We start from the raw sequence: 15,507 nt of genomic DNA, 5'->3' as shown, positions 1-15,507 counted from the left end.
AGAAAAATCTCGTCAATATGTTAAGAAAAATTTCGGGATAAAAAGACGTAAAATTAAAAAAGTTGGTATTTCAATCGCTTGGTTGCCTCGACTCACGTTTCATGCTTATCTTTTATTCGCTGTCCTTGTCTACGTTCGGCAAACTACAAAAGCGGGCGCGAGGCTCGAAAACGTAGTCCCTGACTCTACAAGTGTCAGGTTTAGGTTCCTTGCGGACTGACACTTATGGAGAATTTACTGTATTTGTGAATCAATGACGAGTTAACTCGTCTTCCATCCCCGACTCTACAAGTGTCAGGTTTAGGTTCCTTGCGGACTGACACTTGTGGAGAATTTACTGCATTTGTGAATCAATGACGAGTTAACTCGTCTTCCTCATTTAACAGGTTAATTTACGACCTCGCTATGTCGCTTTCATTAACTATACACTCGAGCTCGAAGCTCCATGGTACAAAATTCGTTTCAGTGTAATTACTGAGGTCTGCTTGAAAAGTGTGCATAAACTGGAATTTCTGAAGGAGCGAAGTGATTTTTGATTTTTAGTTCCTTTCTCTTCTTCGAGGTGTGAGGTTTATTACCCTTTTTCCTCTCTTGAATGTATTGTTTATACAATAGAAGCGCGAAGGTGGTGAATTATTCTACGCGAAAGAGTGAACCGAAGGTGCAGAATAAAATTTGTTCACAGGAAGCTTAGTTTTCGAGAAAATTCAATTTGAAGATCCGCTACGAACTGTTGCTTCCATTAGCTATACTTGTCGCGACCGGTGCAAGAATTCTCGAATCATGATTTGACCCGGTGTGCATCTCTCGATACCGGTGTGACACAGTCAAGATCGCCAACGGCGAATGTAGCTAACCAGAAACTGCTATACTGCACAGATCCGAAAAGGTCAAAGCATTTCAAATGCAAATAGCATTTCTCCGGTAAGGATACATAATACCGGTCGGTGATTGCACGAGAAATGCAGGTCCAGTTGGTTAGCGTAACGTCATTTTACGTTTGATAATTATTCGCATCCCGCGGCGCGGAATATCAAATTAAATTCCAAAACCATTGGCTGAGTCACGTCTCGGCGTATGTTGCATTCACTGTCGGCTTCACTTTCCCCGCGATGTGGTCGCGTACCCAATTCACACACACATCCCTCTAATTCTTATGATTTTACACGGTTGACCGATATTTCTTAGACAAGACACGAAACGAAATTTCGTCTGGAAAATTAGAAACAAAAATTCCTTGGATCATAAGAGAGCAACAGGTTGTTCCAAATATTTCAATATCGTTATTATCGTGTTCATCTTCCTGGAAAGTATGTTTGTAGAATAATAATAAATGGACCATAGCGGGACGTTAATTTTTTAGCGGGAGAAAATTTAGCGCAGTGATTGAAACATACGGTGGACACTTAGGAAATTGTTAGTTCCATGAAGGATCGAAGGCAATACGTAAGATTGTACCTTGAGCGTTAAACATTGAAGTATCAACCAGTTGGAAGCCGGTTTCAAAGTAGATAAAGTGAGTATGTGTCAGACAGCGGGTAAATCAAGCAAACAAATGTTAATCCGTCACAGCTGGTGAATGTTTCAATGTAAAACGCTCTTTGCATTTGATCGGAGTGAGAGAATTTTTTCAAATTCCGTACAGAGTCGCAAGCTTACAATTGGTAGCTGAACTTCGAAAATAACGGATCACGCTGAAATCAATGTCTCTACTTAATGAAATTATTACAACCGTTGCTAGAAGTTTACGTTGTTAGATGTAGTAAGTTCGTGCAACAGGGCAGTTCGTGCTGCGACAAGAAGGAAGAACGGATTCGAAGGGAATGCAATTCAGTTGCAATGGCGGTCGATCGTGCGGTCGCGGAAGTCGATTCGCAAGGCATGCGTGTAAAACGGCTTGGAAGATAAACGAAGTCCAATTGCCGCGAAGGAAGCTTCAGAAATATTTAAAACGGCCTTGCATGCGCCAGTTCCTGCAAGTTTTACGTCACAGGTCAAGCACATAGGGGACACTGAAAGCGAGTCGCACTATCGGTGCACCGTGTTTCGAGTTCATTACGTAATGGTACATTGATAAGGAAATATGTTGGTCGCCTTGACATTGCCAACTCGTAAATACGATCCAGTTGTTCTTGCTGAAGATTCTTGCGTCGCCGTCGCGCTAAACGCGCGCGCGAGAGCGCCACCTATGTCGAGTCGTCGCGAGCAACAGGCGTCGGATCTATAGATCGCCTCTTCTATGCTCATCCTGAGTCTGACCGCAGGAGAAAAAATGTGAATTATGTTCAATCGCCGTGGGTAACGCTTGGCAATTTGAATCTCTAATTGAAATGCACAGTTCACGTAATGACCTCTCGAATCGTGTATTACGATAATTAGCTGAAACGAGATTTTTTTTCGAAGTAAACGGTGCTCGTGTACCGTTGCAGTATTTTATCGGGGTTATCGTAATTGTTGAGACACACGAGGGTATCTGTACATTGTCGTTATTCCAACTTGCAAACTTTGTAGCGTTCAGATTGAGGTATTCGTGGAAACTTGTTTCTGAACTTCGAATACCGTATAATAGAGCTGGGCGAAATATTGTTTTAAATAGCGAATTGTCTATTTTATTTCAAATTGTGCGCGTAAGTACGAAAGTGAAATAGTTTATTTACTGCGATAATTTTCAAAAATAGAATTTCATTGAAAATAGTCGGGTTTTATTTTCGAATATTTTATTTACTTTAATTTATCTCCTATCTAAGAGATGAAAATTTTGAGCAATGCTTGGTACTTGAAGTCGCGCTTGAACTAAATTTACCTTGCCAAATATCATGATTTCTTGTGTTACAATATCATTTCCTTTCTCAATTTATTTTCATTGTCAACAAATACAATGTACGTATATTTATGTAAGATATTTCATTTTATGTTTGAAATTATTAGAATAAAAATATTTTATTTACCAAAGTTTCATTTCCTACTTAAAATAGTGTTTCAAATATTTCCTTTCGAAATTTTACTCAGCTCTGATGATGTACGTGCACCGGTGTACATTTGCGATTGAAAACTCGGTGAAAACTATTAGAAATTGCAACGTAAGTGCTTAAGTTTGTCAGAGGATTTATTATGTAACCGTGTTAACATGAACCATAAGCCGGCTTAGCGATCATGTAGAAAAGTTACGATGATTTTATAATAGCCAAATAGATTGAACACATTATATCATAGAAATACTCACGACTTATACGCGTAACAAGTTGATCGGCTCTGCTGATTACGTTACATTATATTGTATGCGTGTGTGTGTCTGTTTGCGCGTGTACGCAATACCTTATTAAGTTTTTGCGTAGATATTACGTGAAGGAATTTGTTCCTTCATCGAGAGTGTCGAAATATTCCTTGCAGCATCACATTTCGCGGAAACCTGTTTCCTAGGCGATGCAGTTTACATTAAAAATATATGATAATTTGAAAATAATTTAAAATGCATATTAATTTTATACTAATTATAAATGTTTTATTTAGAGTAACAGAAAGATTGCCTATTGAAATATAATAACAGGTTTAATCGTAATTAATAATGTCGAATATTTTGATAACGGCGAGAAAAGTGTCACGAATCAAAAATTTTGAATATTCATTTTAACGCGTGGAATATTTTTTAACACACAGATTCACCACCAGGAGAAATTGTCCGAAGTTGAACTGTAATACGTCGAGTGAGTAAGCTTTAGTTGACGTACGTTTCGTAATACTGTAATTAAGTTAATTTTTCGAACAGAAATTTTCTTTTCACTCTCTTGAAAAATTTCACGTTTTCCACTTGTGACGGCTTTCTAACGGGGTTGAGATATCTTTGTTATCAATGTCATTAGTGTTCAACGTTATTTACCATAATGCTGTAATTGAGTAATTTTTTAAACAGAAATTTCTTTTCACTCTCTTGGAAAATTTCATGTTTTCCACATGTGACAGTTTTCTCGCCTTCACTTTTCACTGTCATTGATATTTCTGTTACAACTCACATTCAACTTTATTCGTAAAGACGATCGTCAGATGGTCTTCAGCAGGGTAGCTCGTGGAAGATGAATTTCTCACGAATGAAATGTAGGTTATTTATTAAAAGGACACCCTTGGATTTCACAATGCCTCGTGTGCGTTCTGCATTGTCTTCAGTTGCGAGTAATGAGTATATGTCAGTAATATCTAATACTCTCTCAGCGGTGTATCAACAGTATAAATCTGGGAGCACTGCAGCTTCTGGCTTGTGAATACCATAATAGGTTCGGAAACTCGAAGATACAGATGTACCAAAGTGGACGAGGTGGCATATTAAATGAAAAGATTCTAACGACCCTTCATTGCCACCTGACACTCTTGTCCGTTTGTACGGGCATAATTCTATCGTAAATATAACAAATTGATTATTCAGTTTTGAGTCTATACAATTCCGTACAATTGCCGTGGCATGGAAACTCACAGTTGGGTCTCCGCCAACATAGTTTTAATACACCTGTTAACTACGTAATCCGTGTACTTTTACGGGGATGTTATGACGTCGTTCTTTCCTCGAGAAGTGTACATTGAAATTTTATCGGTGAAACGTACTATGCAGGGTGTTCGTCGTAACAACAAAGTTGTGAAAGAGAAATTAGTTAATACTCAATCGGCAACAGATTGCAATAACAAAAATTGCCGAAATACTTTCTCTTCGATAAAAAATCAGGATTACCTTCATTTTTCTTAGGTGGCTTCGTATAATTTTTTCTATCTATACTAGTATTCTAGATAGAGGCGTTGAGACAAATTCAACGATAGTAGATGAAGTTGGTTTCCTTCGATAATTTGTTTTCAAAAATCATTCGCAAATGTAATAAGGTTCTTTATTAATATGCAAGTCAAACGGTGGTAGACGGTATTCGCGTTTTTAAATTTTTTTAAAAATTTTAGATTAAAATTTTGAAAATTAAGGCGAAAGTTCGCAAAGAATATGAATCAAGGCTTAAAGTAAGCTGAGAGTGTGTCAAAGAGCGCCAAGCACAGTGCAAGAAAATTTTCAAAGCGCTTATAGACACCAAGGGCACAATGTCTTCGTATAATTTTTTCTATCTATACTAGTATTCTAGATAGAGGCGTTGAGACAAATTCAACGATAGTAGATGAAGTTGGTTTCCTTCGATAATTTGTTTTCAAAAATCATTCGCAAATGTAATAAGGTTCTTTATTAATATGCAAGTCAAACGGTGGTAGACGGTATTCGCGTTTTTAAATTTTTTTAAAAATTTTAGATTAAAATTTTGAAAATTAAGGCGAAAGTTCGCAAAGAATATGAATCAAGGCTTAAAGTAAGCTGAGAGTGTGTCAAAGAGCGCCAAGTACAACGCGAGAAAATTTTCAAAGCGCTTATAGACACCAAGGGCACAATGTGAGAAAATTTTCAAAGCGCCTATAAGCGCCAATAGCGGCGCAAGAAAATATTCAAAACGCCTATAGGCGCCAAAGGTACAACGCGAGAAAATTTTCAAAGCGCTTATAGGCGCCAATAGCAATGCAAGAAAATTTTCAAAGCGCCTATAGGCGCCAATAGCAGTGCAAGAAAATTTTCGAAACGCCTATAAGCGCCAATAGCGGTGCAAGAAAATATTCACAAAGCCTATAGGCGCCAAGGGTACAACGCGAGAAAATTTTCAAAGCGCCTATATGCGCCAATAGCGGCGCAAGAAAATATTCAAAACGCCTATAAGCGCCAAGGGTACAACGCGAGAAAATTTTCAAAGCCCTTATAGACGCCAATAGCAATGCAAGAAAATTTTCAAAGCGCCTATAGGCGCCAATAGCAGCGCAAGAAAATATTTAAAACGCCTATATCCGCCAAATACACAACATGAGAAAATTTTCACACAGCCCACAGGCTCCAAAATTTGTTTCTAAAATATTTCTCAATCACTCGAACATCTCTGACGTAATTTTCCATAAATGAATCACATTAAAAGTGTCCTAAAAAAATGTCTTCCTCTATAATGAACGAATCTTAGAAATGACCAAAAGACGTTTAAATGGAATACAACGAAATTTATGCGTAGTAAGAACACAATTCTCGTCCATATTATATTGCTTCGTTGGATAAACTGTGTCTGAACGTTCTCCGTGTTTTCATCGTTTAATTTCAACCACACACACACACAGATCAGAAATTGTTTGGTAAAATGGCACGCGCGAGAAATAACTTGCGTAAAATGTTTCCTCCAATTGCTAAGTTTTATCTTTCCATGCTCCTTTCCGATTTCGATGTTCCATATAGCTATTGTTTAGTGAATGAAAGGGCCGTTCTTATGACTCGCCGATATGACGATAGGGGATGTCGTCGGCAAGACATAATCTGTCAGGCGCAGGCTTGATGACGTTTATATAATCACGTGGTTAAATTGTTGTACTGTTGTCAGCACGCTTATGTAACTGGAATTCACCAGCATTCTCGCGAGAAGTACGAAAATGCGTGATATGACCATGCAATATCATTTCCCTCCTCGTATATACATGCATGCTTACATACATATTTTACGAATGTGTGTAAAATGTTCGCACTCCGTATTAAAAATTTGTACAATATAAAATTTCGTTAAATTCTTATATAATTTTACCGTGAAACAGAGAGAGAGAGGCAGTAAATGTATCAAATATACGTGGGCGTGGAACACGTTTCCATTGATTGACGATTAATCGCTTTGCCATTGTATTCGAAAAAGTGGATATTTTCCTCTCTTTTGAATTATCAAGATTTTAGATCAAGCTTGTGATTAGGTCACGACATAGAAAATACGTGTAATAAAATTATATAGGAGGCTGAAATATAGGAGATTCGATAATCTTTTCCACGCATGAACGAATCGATTCGAAGTTTCTCTGCTACGGTGTTTAGTAATAATTTCGATATACCCTATGTACCAATTATTTACAATTATTTTCAGGATTTTATTGCATCTAGTTTATTCGTAGTTTGTTCAATTGTACTGTTTCTTTTTTTTTTTTATTCGATATTTATGTAAATCAAAGGAATCAGTGTATCGATCACTGTTGATTTGTCGTTTTGCGAGTACTTCGCAATTTAATGTCTCGCACGTTTAAAGTGCAAGGGAGGCGTTCGTCCTGTTTCTTTTACGTCTGAGTGAACAATTCGGAGCTTAATTAACAAGTTATCGGGCCAATTATAAAAACGTACAATGGCCTAAAGAAGAGAGAGAGGGTCTAATTTGCCTGGCGATCTTTTAACGAACGATATGAATCGCGATGCTTCGTAAATAATTTATCTTATTTCCGTATTTTTATTCGCGTCGTGAATTTGAATGAAAGAAGAACTGTTGTATTTACTTTCTTTATTAGTAAGTGGCAATTTTATGAAATTTTGTCCTTTTATTTCTGTCCTTTCTTCACATTACAGTTTTTAATAAAAGAAAAATAATTATTGTATTAATTTTCTTTATTAGCAATTTTATGAAATTTTGCATGAAGTTAGCGAAACTTGATTTAATAATAAACAACTGTAACATTCTAATATTTTTGTCAACAGAAGAATAAACAGAAAATTAAAAATTAAAACTTTTTAATTATATCTTACTGGACGAAAGAGATTTGTTGAAATTAATACGAATTTGTATTCGTTCAAATCGAATTATTTATGAACTGAGAAATACACACGTAAGCCGAGACATTCTCATGGAACGATATATCTTTTCTTGCATTTTTAATCGCTGTCTAACACATATTTCGTGTCTCAGTATCGTGCTGCGTAAATCTGACAGACTATCGGGCTTCCTCTGCAAGAGTTTGACGTACAACGCTTCTGGAAAGAGTTTCAAATTTCTTACAGTTAGATTCGACAAAAACTGCAAAACAATACTTCTACATTTCGATATTTAAACGCAAATGCATCTTACGCTTTGCAAGGAGTAATCGATAAATCACTTTTTAACTGGAAAAATGATAAATCAAATGAATAATATTTTAACTGCAAAAATGATGAATGAAATCAATCATTTTTTAACAGCAGAAATGCTGAATCAAATCAATAATTTTTTAAGAGAAAAATGATAAATTATATCAATAATTTTTTAACAGCAAAAATGCTGAATCAAATCAATAATTTTTTAAGAGAAAAATGATAAATTATATCAATAATTTTTTAGCAGGAAAAATGACGAATCAAATCAATAATTTCTTAGTAAAGGAAATGATAAATCGAGTTGATAATTTTTTAACAGCAGAAATGCTGAATCAAATCAATAATTTTTTAAGAGAAAAATGATAAATTATATCAATAATTTTTTAACAGCAAAAATGCTGAATCAAATCAATAATTTTTTAATAAGGGAAATAATAAATGATAAACGTTTTACGTATGTGATAAATTTGTAAATTCACGTATTCATTTGCTATGTGATTTTCTACTTGCTATAGCACAATTAATATTTTGATTGTAGATAATTGGGCCATGCAGCCAAATGAAGAATCAAGTGGAACTGCTCGAAGAAGATTTGAGGGTATGCTTACCTTTTCATAATTTCATTCTAGTACTTATTGTGATAGGTACAATAAACTTTAGTAGATATATTTATTGTAATACAATAATTAATACTATCACTGATTAGAAGAAACAAAAGACATTTACTAACTGGATATGTTATCTGAAAACACTACTATATCAATATTTCATTGCACATTGCCCAATATTTACTTTTATTATCATATTACTATCATTATAATCGAGTCTGATAATCTCGTTAGTTCTTAGTTACTACTATTTCTATTTATTATTAATAATACATTTTTGTTATTATTACTTTTGGTCAATTTCGTATTACGAGAAAATATGAAGTATGCTTCAAGTAAAAGTTTTAAATGTAATTTTCACCATTGTTTCCATGAGATCGTATTATGTTAATAATGAGTGATCAAGATAATATTTAATATCAGTTAGTATAAATAAAAGGATACAATTAAGAATAATTAATAAATAAAGAAATATAAATGAAAAAGCAATAACTCAAACTAGACGAAAATAAAAAAGCGACAATTCTAAATATTCTCACGTAGCAAATGTTAATTTTTAGGGTCTTTGAGCAATTGTCCAAATGTACAATATGTTTAGCCACTTGCTGAAAGTTTCTATCGATTTTGTGAAGTGTCGGTCATTTACTAGAGATAAATTTCGAATTAAAAGTTCGCAAGTGTGTTCTTTGCTTCAGTTTGAGTTCAACAGTGCAATAACAAAGTATTGAAATTAACGCAATACAAAGCGAATATATCAGATAATCGAACGATTGCTATTGTTCAATGGTTGCAATGCTTGTTATACGAGCATAATTGAATCACAAAAGAATATGTTTTCACGGGCAACAGGTTTTTCCGAGACAGTATTGTGTTACGGAAAGTTGACCAGTGTTATCTTACCAATCAACGTGAAGAACAGATTTCCAGAATCTTTGGTCACTCAAGAATCTGAGAAAATAATTGATACATTGATATCTTGACGGTAACTGAAGAATGTTGAATGAGTAAATAATTCAAGATAAAATACCATTAAACTTAACAAAATGAAAAATATCTCATTAGATTGTTTACATTCTCGTGCTCGTTTCAACCGAACGCAAAATTTTTTAATTTTTGTTCAAAGTAAATGATTTAGATAAAACTTGGATTCTATAATCCTAGATATTGATTATCATATGCAAATTATTGAAATATTTCACGTTACGGAGAAAATGTACAAGAATATTCACAGAAATAGTGTAATATATAGATGAAAATAAAATAAACAACAGCTGTTTTTTTAAATAAATTTCAAAATTGAAGCTCGTCACAAAAGGTATTGTATGAGCTACAAATTGACAATGCATAAAGAACTATCTTTTAGAAAATGAATGGAAAGATTAATTCAGAAAGTGACTGCTTGTCGTTGATAATACAGCAGCCTGAGTGTTAATGTAACTTTTATTACCTTATGTAATATAACGACAATCATTTCCTTAGTACTTGCAATATCGCACTGGAGCAGCCAATCGAAAGTAATTAATCATTTTAAAGCAAATATTTTGAAATTTTTTAAATTTTTGTACATTTGATCGTATACTCCTGAAAATATTACCAATCGACAGGCGATATTTTGTCCACGGAAATTTTGTAAACAAATTTTTCAATTTTTATACTTTTCGTCATATGTTCATCATGTGCCACAATATTTTCTGTGACAAAGTCTAAGCTCGATTTGAAAATTAGAGTATTTTGGTAGTGCTTGGAAGTGCAATACTGGCTATATAAGATCAAGACATTAAAACTCTATGTATCGATTAATAATATCCTCATAATAGTATAAACACGTAATCAACGATCACTTTCAAAAATCCAAATATTAAAGTTCAAATACACACAAAGATTCAATCTCGTAAGTCTCTTCAACCCCTTAGCGCTCACATTCTTCCCAACTTGGTGCGCCAAAAACGATCAGCGTTATTTCATCTCTAATTACTTCCTGGGCGTATATAGAATTAAGTTTCTCATTATCCCTAATGCTGTAACTTACGTTTCTACCATAAATAAAAAAAAGCACCGCAATACAGAAAGTGAAAAAAAAATAATCACCCAAAATTGCACTTATTTGAGGATTAGTCGCGCACGTGTGAGACACGAGCGTAAAGGGGTTGAAAAAATGTTCAAACTTCAGAGGAACCGAATTTTTTCCATAGTAGTTAAATAACGCCTGGCTATAATACACCATTTCGAAAAAGAGAGGAAAAAAAAAGAGGGAAGAAGGGGCAAATTTTCGAACGAGGGATCACACCGAATCGTCGTTGCAATTTTGTACCAGGTAAACACGACCGATCCCGTGTTTGTCACATTCGAGGATTAGTTGCGAGCCAGCGGAATGTTTCACTTGGAAAGTTTACGCCCAACGGTAAGCCGATGGTCCCCGTTAACAAAGGTTAAGGATCGTTGTTTCAAACACATCGTTTCTCCGCGAATAATTGGATAAGCGTACAGAGGGAGAGGGAGAGAGAGAGAGAGAGAGAAGGCAGCGTGCGAAATCAGCGTAAATTAATCGAGCAGGCTGATCTCCGGTTACCGAAAAATCACGCTAATGAGTATGCAGGGCCGATTTAGAGAAGGGATTGAGAAAGCTCTCTGTAGTTACTTCAAACGTCGATATCGATCATAAATTGGAGGATGATACATGGGGACGTATCGATGACAACAATTACCGTTGTGCTACAAACAGATCGGTGCATTCGGACCGGCTATCGGGCTTAATTCGTGTAATTAGTGCTAATTAATACAGTGCACTCGAGTCTCGCGAAATCTCAGTATTGATCGGGGATTAAGAGATTTCGTAGATGCTGTTTAGCTCCTGAAGTTGTACAGGGTGGTCGAATAAGAATATTTCCGTTGTTTTTGCAGGTATGAAAAAATTTAATTAAGCAAAGTTGTTCGGTATAGTGGAGGCTGTGATAAAGCGATAATAAGTTTTCTGCAGCTGGTGGAGTTTCAGAGATTTCACGGTCATTTTCACTTTTTTGAATGAAATTATATGTTTTCTTATATACCGGTTGATGCAGCTCCACATTTTCCGTAAAAAATTATTGACCTGTGTACGTCGAAAAATTGTTAGTTTGGGAAATATTTTAACTTTGTAGAACCCTTTAAATCTTTTGTTTCCCATATTTTTGTGTTTATCAGCTGATAGAAAAATGAATGAAAATGTCGACCACCGGTATCAATGCGATGCTGTTGGAAGTGTTTTAACATTAACATAATCTTTTTTAAATGCTGAATTTATATTTTGAACAGTTTCTCCAATTTAAACTTGTATAAAAAAATCACGCGAATATCCTGATTATTCATCACGTCAGATACTAATTATGAATTTTTTTACTATTCAATACATTGCTACAGCAAATTCCTTCTTCTTGGCTATTGTGTACAAAAATTGATGATCGGACAAAATTTAATACATGGCACTCAGCCGCTAATTTGAACTGTTGAGAAAACCTAATACTTACAATTCATATTTGCTTGATATTTAACGATTTCTTTATAAGAAATTTTACTTAGCAATGTCTTATTTATTTTATTTTATTTATTATTTATTTTATTTATTTTATTTATTTCTTTTATTTATAGAGTCGCGTCAACTGCTGAAGTAATTAGCGACTATATCCATATTCAGTGGTGTTCCTTCTTTTTTATATTCTCTTTGCTATTTTTATTTCTCTGTAGAAACTGATTATATTAGGTCTATGCGAAAGTTTCCGTCGCGTTTCTGATTTAAGTTGACATTTATGCCAATACTACAGCTATTTCAACGTACTGAGTACGATATTAAAAAGTGTACAGTATTGATATTATATTATTACTATTTTTCGAATGACAAATTATAAATATGATCAAAAATAAGTACACATTTCCCAGAAAAATACAATGAGAACTTTTGCATAGACTTAGTATCTTTGCTGAAACAGTTTTCTCCTTTCTTCACTGTGTTTTGGACAATAAAGAATTATGTGGGTCATTGATAATCTCAGATTTCAGATCAATTTAGTGTGTCCTGATCTTGACCTGTTATAGTTTGCTCCTTACGGTTCAAATCTTGCTTGGTTTCTAAATCGTAAAAATTTAGATTTAGATAAATTCCGAAAAATTGAAAGTTAGAAAAAGTTTGCTCTACAATTTTTCCATAGGATGTTCCAATTTTCTCTGCTTAGTACCGAATAAAAGGTTCACTTCAAATTTAATAACAGAGCCGCATTTACACTTTTGGAGGCCTTAGACGCAACATCATTACCAGATCTCCAAAGAACAAGTCAATTTCAGTTAATCAAATTCACACACACTTTTCTTTAAGTTCATTGAAAATAAAAGTCGACATTTCCACAATAACTCGTTTCAAGAAAATGAAAATAACACAAGGTTTGAAGACGTGGCCCAACTTGCGCCTTCTGATAAATTCGGCTCGGTTCAATACTATTTCGCAATTAACAGCGAGTGAAAATCTCGTATGAGACGAAAAGTGGCACTGCAACACGAATGTTTGCCGCGATCCCAATATCGAGAGTAGCATGGTTCTTGCAAAATAATAGAAGAAACTTTTTTCATAAAACATCTATACTTCCTCGTACTTTCGTTCGAGTTATTTCTGTTTACGAAGAGCTTGTACAAGAAGTCCGCAAACGTCATTCGGCATCTTTTTCATTCTATTGGGAATGCTACGGTGAACTGTACATTGAAATTAAAGATACAACATTTTGCGCATATAAGGACAATTATTCGTCGCAGAATATTTCATACAATAACGAAGATCTTTTGGAAATATTTTTTTCTGTTATATTAACATTCGTTATTATTTCCTTGCCGCTTTACCTTTCACAGAAATTCACATGTATTTTATGGGCTCGATTGATATGCACGATGAATAACGAGTTCTTTTATTTCTTATTGAATTCTGTATACACACGACGCAGGGGTATGCTCGTATTAGCCTGTGACGTGAACAATTCACATTTCGCCGGCTTCCTGTGGTAGATATCGCAAAGAAATTCCTTAAAATGCATATTTTAAAGGTGATAATGCCTACTCGAGTTCTGTATATCAACTACAATTGGCCTAGGTATTAAGCGAACAGTAGAAATTTTATAAAGTAATTATTTTTTTAAGTTCAAAGTACGAGCAACAGTTTAGGTCTTTGTACGTATGTACGTATTTCAATTTCCGTTTCGGTATTCTTCTGAGAACGTTTATCTTTTCCTAACTCAAACTGATAAAATGACATTTGTGCTTCTTTGTATCCGTATATTTACCATTTTCCAATTACAAAGATTTGGTATAAACACAGTGAAATATGTTATTATTTTCATTTGCAACATCTGACGTAGTTCTGAAGGAAATTATTTCGTTTGTTTGCCAGATCATTCCTAACTCGTTCTCTAAAGGCGCGCATCCACCTTGAGAACGTTCATCAACTCCTTCTAAATTTCATTAACGTTGTAAATATAAATTTGTTCTGGGTGTTCTAATGTCATATACATGCTCTTTTTATGTGATTGTTCATAATTAACGGCAAAGTGACATTTGTGCTTCCTTACATCCAAACATTCACCACGGTCCAACGACAGAGACACTCTATATTTAATTTATTGACCGTCTGAGGATGCAAAACGCGTTAAAAATACTTTCAGTCTTTGCAAATTTCTATGCGATTGAATTAATTATATCAGTTTTACTCTCGTTTAATTTCTATACACAGTTACTCAGCTTCGTTCCATCGATTGACGTATTCGGCTAATTCTGTATCTCGAAAGGGAGTAACCCTCGCGTTACCTTATTGGAACTTTTCCATTGACCCCTTGTACCTTCAAGGGGGAACAACTTGTAGGGATGAGGCCCTTATTCTCGGCTTCGTTCGAATTTCGAGGTGACACAATCGACGACATATTATTTTTCTCCGATACTTTATCTTTCTTTCTCGTTCGCGTATTACCCTCGTAACGTTCTATAAAATTAACCGAAACGCGTCACCACTAATTCACGTCAAACTCACGAATCGACGAAAACGGAAGCGATTACGCAAACGAGGTGGGGAAAAAAAGGAGGGGAGGAAGAAAAAAGAGACGAAGGTGCAAAGTCACAAATTTGCTCCGTCGCGAGGTGCGCTCGAAAAAGAGAAAAAGAACTAACGTCCTGTTAATCTCTCCCGTTTAAGTCAATCACTGTCGTATCAAAGATGAGACGTGAAATTACAAGATATCGATGTCACTTCTTAGCGTATCAAATAATACGCAGCTCTCGAGCCGCTCGAATGACGGAATAGTTTCCAGGATTCAAACGATTATCACGGGTTTACACTGTAATCAACAATACAAAGTGCAAATGATTCTTTTAAAAACATTGTTCCCACGTAAACGAAGGTCAAAGATACTTCTGAAAATTGTGCATTTGCAATTTAAGTTATACTTTGGTTCATATATTTCTTCGCATATGGAGGAGATTTTCAAATCGAACGTGACGACGTTCCCCCTAATTAAACGGTCACAGTTGAATGAGCTCGCTTCTGAAACCAATTTTCAGCAATTCTGGCGAGGAGGTTGAGCGTGAACCTCATTGGTCTCCTCTTGAACCTTCCCAAGGGATTAGACCTGCGTACGATGGTCGCGATACCATGAACTCTGTGCAAACGCAAAGGTGTAGGGCGGTTTAGTCACACCCACTTACGCCTGTGACACGCGACCGCGTGGTCTATTTCCTCGTACCTGGATTTACCGCGAATTCACAGTGTCTATTCTTTCCTGATTTAAACTCGGTGCAGTAGTTGCGAGTGTGTAGAATCGCAGCTTAAGTCCAAAATAACTACAGAATCTTATAGAGTTAACACGAATTTCTGGTTTGTCTATCGTTCGCGAAAATATTCGGTGCAAAATGTATCGTTGCATAATAACGACCCAATATATCGATCAGTGTATCTAAACAGTAACTGGGCCG

The 15,507-nt window shown here is 35.2% G+C and overlaps 1 protein-coding gene across 1 annotated transcript in view; it reads left to right on the top strand.

The window, feature by feature from the left end:
- Positions 1-8,473: 8,473 nt before the first annotated feature.
- The window catches only part of LOC108574445 (sex-determining region Y protein-like), a gene marked incomplete at its 3' end in the record, with an annotated part of 30,630 nt that continues 23,596 nt past the window's right edge, over positions 8,474-15,507 (top strand). Inside the window, exon 1 of the mRNA XM_017937036.1 lies at positions 8,474-8,522. Within this exon, the coding sequence (XP_017792525.1) occupies positions 8,474-8,522 (49 nt within the window). The remainder of the gene's footprint in view (positions 8,523-15,507) is intronic.

Source organism: Habropoda laboriosa, unplaced genomic scaffold (assembly GCF_001263275.1).
Source record: "Habropoda laboriosa isolate 0110345459 unplaced genomic scaffold, ASM126327v1 scaffold172, whole genome shotgun sequence".
Taxonomy (NCBI): Eukaryota; Metazoa; Arthropoda; class Insecta; order Hymenoptera; family Apidae; genus Habropoda; species Habropoda laboriosa.
The sequence above is the reverse complement of the archived record's forward strand: the minus strand, read 5'-3'. Positions and strand labels throughout refer to the sequence as shown.